The following is a 7,500-nucleotide window of genomic DNA, read 5'->3' as shown; positions in this document are numbered from 1 at the left end:
AATACAGATGTGTGTGTGTGTGTGTGTGTATACATAGAGTATACGTACGTATAATTAAATATCTAACGCACGTATCCTAATGTTTTCAATTCCTCTCGTAGAAACTTAATTAATCCGTTTCTGAAAAATTCAATTTGATTTGCTTTTCATTTTTATTTTCATTTATTTTTTCTATTTTTCTTTTTCCTTATCTTTCCTTCTTAATTTATTTCCTGAAATGTTTTTTATCGACGATCGTCAACGCGTAGCCGTACTCGAGAGAATCCGTGTGTTAAATAACATATAGTGATATTATGACAAATTAATTTATCCTTGTTTATTTGCTTGTTTATTTGTTTGTTTGTTCGTTCGTTCGTTCGTTTCTTTTTTCTTTTCTTTTTTTACCTCTGGCAAGATTAATAAATATATACGATAACATTCCTCCTAAATCTCATTCAGAAACTCGTAGAAGAAATAACAAAACGAATAATGGAGAAAAGACCAAAAAGAGGATAAGCAAAATAACAAGGGGGAAAAAAAAAATTAGAAAGAAAAAAAAAAGAGAGAACAAATAAAAACACGTAGTACGGACACGTCGTCGATTTCACGTCGTTTATTGAAAACCAATCGTCCGATCTCTTCGTCCGTTTATTTATATATTTGTTAATAAAATGTCTTGTTTTTTTTTTTTTTTTTTTTTTCGTTCTTGTGTGTAAATTGCACGATATCGTTCGATCTTATCGAAAAAAATCGAACGAGGACTATACCTGTTCTCCTCGACTCGCAAGCACTCCCCCTTTAAATCCTAGTAATAATAATAATTATGATAATAATTATAATAAAATAATAATAATAATTAATATAATAATAATAATAATAATAATAATAATAATAATGATAATAAAATAATCGTCGGAGTTCCTAGAAAAAGAAAAAAAAAGAAAACAAGAAGAACGCGTCTCTTCTCTGACGTTCTTACTTCCTCTCGTATATATATGTATATGTATATATATATATATATATATGTATGTGTGTATATATATATATATATATATACACACAATCCACATACACGCACGCACACGCAAATAGAAATTCTCAATTATTTATAATAACGTTATTTACAGAAATAGGTATTGTGTGTTTCATTATTATCATACATATACGACTCGATTATAGTAATATATATATATATATATATATATATATATATATATATATACATATATATATATATGTATATATAGCTGACTTCGTTTGTACTTGGGGCCGGGGCTCATAGGCCCTAACATGAAAATTTTACATATTTACAAAGCGTTACCTTTTTCTTTTTTTCCTTTATTTTTCTCTTTTATCTTTCTCTTTCATTCGTTCTTTCTTTCTTTCTTTCGTTCAATTCTTTTACCGGCAGATTTTCTCGTGCGCTCTTTTTTTTTTCTTTTTTTTCTTTTTTTCTTCTTTTTTCTTTTTTTTTTTTTTCCTTTTTTTTTTTTTTTTTTTTTTTTTTTTTGTTTTCATACGATCGATCACAAGGAAAACGACAGATCCCAGAGAAAGGCTGAGCCAAAGGGATGTCCACCTATTTTCTTGCCTTTTTACCGTCCATTTACTCTCTTCGATCGGACGAAGGATAAAAGGAAAAAGGCTCAAGGAGAAAGATGGAAAGTAAGAGAGAGAGAGAGAGAGAGAGAGAGAGAGAGAGAGAGAGAGAGAGAGAGAGAGAGAGAGATAAAGCGAGATAGAGAAAGAGAGAGAAAGGAAGATAAAGATAGAGATTGTGTATGCGTATGATAGAAAGAAAAGAAGAAAAGGGATGAGGGAGGAAGGAATTTTATTTTTCAACAACGAGAGTGATGGTGAACGGTGTTGGTGGTGGTGGTAGTGTTGTTGTTGGTGGTGGGCTGCGTCCTGAACTGCTAATCACTCGCGATTCATGTATACTCCGATCGCCAACCGGTCTGTGAAAAAAACAAAGGAGAGAAAATTCTTTTTTTTTTCTTTTCTTTCTTCTTCTTCTTTTTTTTTTTTTTTTTTTTTTTTTTTCCTAAAAACCTCGACGAATAAAAAAAAGCCGTCTATCGTTTTACTCGATACGAGAAAATGAAAAACATAAATTGAATTTCGTTTCGACGACGATAAATGAGTGTGGACGTTGTTGCGGGGCAAAGAGATAGTAAGGAAAAAGTAAGAGAAACAAAAGAGAAATTTGGGCCGAGAGTTATGGGTGGAGGACACACGGAGGGGGGGAAAAAAACCCTCAAAGGAAAGAAAAGAAAATATTACGAATGTCTATTCGATAAACATCCTCTCACCATCGCGTTCGTCGTGGCGGCCAACTGAAGACCCTGAAGACTCGTCATGTGATGAGAATGGGAATGCGAGTGCGAGTGGGGGTGGATGGGGGGCGGCGCCGGTGGCGCAAATCCTTGATGAAGACCTCCGGCCACGCCGACGCCCGTGTGGTACATGTAATGTTGCATCGCCGGATGCATCGTGTGATGATGCTGCGACGTACCTGCAACGATCAACGATCGAGATCCATCTTGTTCTTTTTTCTTTTTAACATTTTTTTTTTCTTCCTTTTTTTTTCCATTTTTTCCCTCCAATCGATCATCCTCATACTTTCTTATCTTTTTCTCTCTGCTTTTTCTTTTTTCTTTTTTTTTTTTTCCTCTCCCTCGCTCGACTCGAAAAAGATTTCTCAACTTACCCATCGGTGATCCAAATCCTGAATGGAAAGGTTTGTTGTCAAGGTCGAGATGTCCGCTAGCCTTGATCATGTCACCCATGACACCACCAAGACCAAGACATCCACCTGCCTTCTTCTTCTTACTCTTTGACGACAGTTTTCGATTTCTCGTTTGTATTCCTTCTTTCTTCATTGTCAATGGCCGATTCACCTGCAACAGTCATAGCCAACAATTCGTTAAGTCGACCCAGTCGATAAAACTAACGCGACAACGAAGCGTTTCTTTCTTTTTTCTTTTTCTTTTTTTTTTTTTTTTTTTGGATTTGTAAGGGAACCGAGTTTGGGGGAGATAGCTTAAAGGTTATCAAGTAAGCGCGGGGAGGTGAGGATGGGCGGAGACGACGGCGAGATGGGATAGGGAAGGGAGGAGGAGGGTACACGTATAGTATATAAAAAATTTTTTTGTCGGCTCTCTCGTCGCTTTCCTCCAGACACAACGTAATTAAGAAATCCCTCAGATTCTCGGTAGTCTGTGCACTTAACGAATCGACGGGTTCTGTCTTTAGAGAGAGAGAGAGAGAGAGAGAGAGAGAGAGAGAGAGAGAGAGAAAGGAGAGAGTAATTGAAGATACTACGTCACCGTCGCCGCTTTTATACCAACTAGTTAAAAGAGTGAAAAAAAAAAAGAAAAGAGAGAAAAGAGATAAAGAAATTATTTGCTTCTATTAATTGCGATCGTTCAATGACATATTTTAATTTCTTCAAAAATTCGATTTTGATCACGTTACGTCATCTAATGAATTTTTCAAGGACGCGCCGAATGATCTACGAAATGTATCCGAGAAATAAAATAAAATCGTTTCAACGATAAAAATAATTCGATGTCATCGCGATAATCCTTTGAAAGCTCTCGCGGAAAATCGCTATGCCGTTGATGATGCATATCGTAAATATTATTCAACCGAAGGGGAGAGAGAGAGAGAAAGAGAGAGAGATATAAAGAGAGAGATAGAGAAAAGCGTGCGTGAAAGGCCGGACGATCGTGCATGGCCTAACGTTCCTTTATTAATCCTTTGTCTATAATGCCGACACAAGTTCGCGACTCGAATTTGTAGGCGATGGGAGAGAGAGAGAGAGAGAGAGAGAGAGAGAGAGAGAGAGAGGCAAGCGCGTGCCTATCCATCTCGAAGGGACTAAAGTGCAATTCACACTCTTAGATTTTGTGCAAAAGAAAATGATTATATCGATCATTTAATCGATCATCCAGAATGATATTTAACAAAGAGAAATATTTTCGTAGGATTATATATCGTTTACATGATTATCATCGTGTTTTATAATTTAACGATAATATCATAAAAAAGACGTAAGAAAAAATTATCAAGAGCGATTAAATATGATTCGAAATATTTTGTAAAAGATATAATCGTTTATCGATACAAAGTACTTATTAATTTAAGATGAAATATATTTAAAAACTCTTCAAACTCTAAAAGAAATGTTTTGATCCTGTTACCTAACTTCTTTTTAGAGCGTTGTATAGACCAAGTGAGGAAAGCTTAAAGTTCTTAACCGCATCAAGAAGTCCCTCGTGGTAGCATGCGCGTGTGCGGTCTGTGCTAGTCCAAGTGAGTGCCGCAAGTACGAAATAAGTAGGTATGCAAGTATTGCTCGCTGCATCGAGGAGGAGGAAGGGAGGAGGACGAAGAGAAGGAGGATGAGGATGACAAGGAGGGAAGAGGCAAGGTGGAGTCATGCTTTGTAGTTGCCGCGACGTGACGCAACTGCCAACGCGGGGGAGAGATTCTGTGGAAGAGGAGAAGAGAGAAGAAGGACTGAGGCTAACTCAGAACGGACAGAGAAAAGAGAGATAGATAGACGGAGAGAGAGAGAGAGAGAGGAAGCAAAAGTATAGGTGGCAGTGTGGTCGCCGTTATTTTTCGTGGCTCCAGACCAGACCTCCCCAACCCTTTTACAAGCAACGTCCAGACGGTCAACGGACTCTTTTCGTTGGAATTACGCAATTGTCCGAATTTGCCGAATTAGCGGCGTTCTCTTCGAAATAATTACGCGCGGACTGGATTGAAACGGATGCAGAACGGTGGAAGAGAGGGGGATTTCTTCCGAAACGAATTCCGCTGGATGCAAGAGAGAGAGAGAGAGAGAGAGAGAGAGAGAGAGAGACAGAGAGAGAGAGAGATTTTTTCATCTCTCAAGAAAATGATTAAAATTTGCGATAGATTTTAAATAAGACATCGACTCGCGATATAAATCGTTCTCATTACATTGTAAGTATACGAGAGACTCGTATAATTTCAAGTACGGTAGCGAGTGATGCGATTTTGAGGGAGTCGTCTAACGAGCGAAGAGAGGAATAAGAGGAGGTGGGGAAGGGGAGGTGGAGGTGGAGGTGGAGGTGGAGGTGGAGGTGGTGAGACACAAAAGCTCGAACCAATTTGAATACAATACCGGCGGCTTTAATAGGAACCATCCGCTTAAGTCTGCGGGTGTCCGAAAGTGCGAGGTGCAAACAAAAGAGGAAAGGAGAGACGGAAGACTTGATAGAAAAAGACGCAGAGAGAGAGAGAGAGAGAGAGAGAGAGAGAGACTTGGAAATTCGAATGCAGATTGATGTGGTCGCACACGATGCAACTGTACGCCGCTTGCATACGTGATGACCTCAGCGCGAAGATCTCAGGAAGGGTCAATGAATGAAAGATCGAATCGCGGAAAAGCGAGCGTCTGTTGGCCACGCCTCGCGATCGACATCCTTCTTTTCATCCGGAATAAATCTCAGATTGATTTTCCTCAAAGGAGAAACACAAGCACGAAATTCGAATCATTACGATCAAATTTGATTCCCTTCGAATTATTATTTCTCATCTTTGAAAAATTGTCAGATTAATTTTCTTCTCGGATAGCTATACCGATTGATTTTTCAAAGAAGAAGAAGAAGAAGAAGAAGAAGGAAAAAAAAGGAAAGGATAAAAAAAGAAGAGAGTGTAACAAAAGATGGTGTCAATGCGAACGTAAATACGAACGGCAACGAATTTTATCGTGCGATTCGATTTTATGTTTGATACGTGACCGTCGATGATTTCTCACGGGTTATCGGTATACATCGATGTCGGATATGTTGATTCTACTTCGAGGAAGGCAAATTCGAAGAAGAAAGTCAGGGACGAATGATATTTCCACGAGAAAAATCGAACGAAAGTTCTTTCGGAAGTGTTTCCAAGGATCGCGTGTATGGAATGTCTCGCGCCTATATACGACAGTTCGTTTCGAGCATATCAATGGGCAAACCATACGATTGGTTGCATCCTCTTCTTCGTAAAAGTGAGTTTACAACTTCCTCGGAACTTAAGAAGTTCTTTCGACGAATAATATTTTGACGGACTGAAATGAGAAGTTTCACGATTGAAACCTTTAATGTACCGAATTTTAACTCTGATTTTAACGACTCGAGCGTGCTCTGTTTCTCAATTGAGCGTGAGTAATGTAAGAGAGAGAGAGAGAGAGAGAGAGAGAGAGAGAGAGAGAGAGAGAGAGGGTGAAAGGTTGGTTTCTTCAAAGGGTACACACAAAGAGGATTTCTAAAATTAGTCTTATCGGTCGATCGACGCGACGACGATTATATTTATCCGAAAATTGTCGCGTTGCGTGCTTAAGAGGACTTCAACTTCGTCAAGTTGTCTGTCTGTCTCACTTTCTCTCTCTCTCTTTCCCTTTCTCCTTTTTTTCTCCTTCTTTATCATAGTATAACATTAAAAGAACAACTGAACAGGATAGAAGAAAAAAAAGAAAAGAACGAAAAGGTAAAAGAAATCGAAGGGATTTTTGGTATGACCTGTTTGACCTCGCACACTGTACACACAATCGAGAGAGAGAGAGAGAGAGAGGGGGGGAGGAAGAAAGAGTCAGAGTTCGGATTTCGGGAGGCGATTAGCATATTTCGAACACCCGGTAGCGTGCTGTTCGGCCACGAATAATCCGTGTATTTTCGACACGCGTTGTACGCGCGAGTGTGAGTTTAGCCACGGACGTTATCAGGATGCTCTATCTTAACGACGCCAGATCTGTCCTTCTTCCTCTTTCTATGTCCCTCCACCTACTCTACGAGTATTGGTTATCTAAGATCTCGCGAGACAAGCACGAGGATACATGCTCTTTCTCTCCCTTTCGCCCTTTCTTTCTTTCTCTTTCTCTTTTGCTTGATGTGTACTGCCAGGTCTGGAAAGAAAAGGGCCAGTCGGAGATCTACTCTGAAAATGATCGATCGAAATCGAGAGAGAGAGAGAGAGAGAGAGAGAGAGATAGAAAGATAGAATAAGAGTATATTTTTTATCTCTTCTTTTTCTTTTTTTTATCTTTCTTTCTTTCAACTCTCGATGATTTCTTTTCGCATTGCATCAATACCATAGAGCAATGGTTAACGAGTTGTATAGAACGAGAAAAAGATTTTCAAAGATTTGATCGTGCGAATTTATTGTTTCCTTTGGCGATAACCCGTCACGCGAATTTGCGTGTTTTTCTCAAATGGAAATATCTGTACGAATGATTTACTATTACGAGACGGTATTTCGAATGAGAATGACAAATTTCTTTGTTAGGCTCGATCCACGTTTCTTTCTTTTTTTTTTTTTTTTTTTTTTTTTTTTAGGTATTATGCGTTTCTTTGAAAATTGTAGGATCGTCCCTCTTTGTTTTTCTTCTTTCTTTTTTCCTTTCTTTCCGTCCTAAAGAAAAAAAATAACGATTGGACGGTTTTTTGTCTGACTTTTTTTCTTTTTTTCTTTAATAATTTCTTCTCGTCTGAGAATAATAATGAT

General features: G+C 38.3%; 1 protein-coding gene and 1 long non-coding RNA gene across 5 annotated transcripts in view; one reads left to right on the top strand and one right to left on the bottom strand.

The window, feature by feature from the left end:
• Positions 1–7,500, top strand: part of LOC124953697 — a 241,591-nt gene that overhangs the window by 108,928 nt on the left and 125,163 nt on the right. The gene's annotated exons all lie outside the window — the stretch shown is intronic.
• The window catches only part of LOC124953692 (GATA-binding factor C-like), a 52,237-nt gene continuing 46,115 nt past the window's right edge, over positions 1,379–7,500 (bottom strand). For both annotated transcript variants that reach the window (XM_047505458.1, XM_047505457.1), the window contains 3 exons: positions 2,690–2,879; positions 2,292–2,494; positions 1,379–1,937 (listed from right to left, as the gene is read on the bottom strand). In XM_047505458.1, the coding sequence (XP_047361414.1) occupies positions 1,911–1,937; positions 2,292–2,494; positions 2,690–2,879 (420 nt within the window). In that variant the 3' untranslated portion in view covers positions 1,379–1,910. The remainder of the gene's footprint in view (positions 1,938–2,291; positions 2,495–2,689; positions 2,880–7,500) is intronic.

This window comes from Vespa velutina, chromosome 13 (assembly GCF_912470025.1).
Source record: "Vespa velutina chromosome 13, iVesVel2.1, whole genome shotgun sequence".
In the NCBI taxonomy this organism is placed as follows: Eukaryota; Metazoa; Arthropoda; class Insecta; order Hymenoptera; family Vespidae; genus Vespa; species Vespa velutina.
The sequence above is the reverse complement of the archived record's forward strand: the minus strand, read 5'-3'. Positions and strand labels throughout refer to the sequence as shown.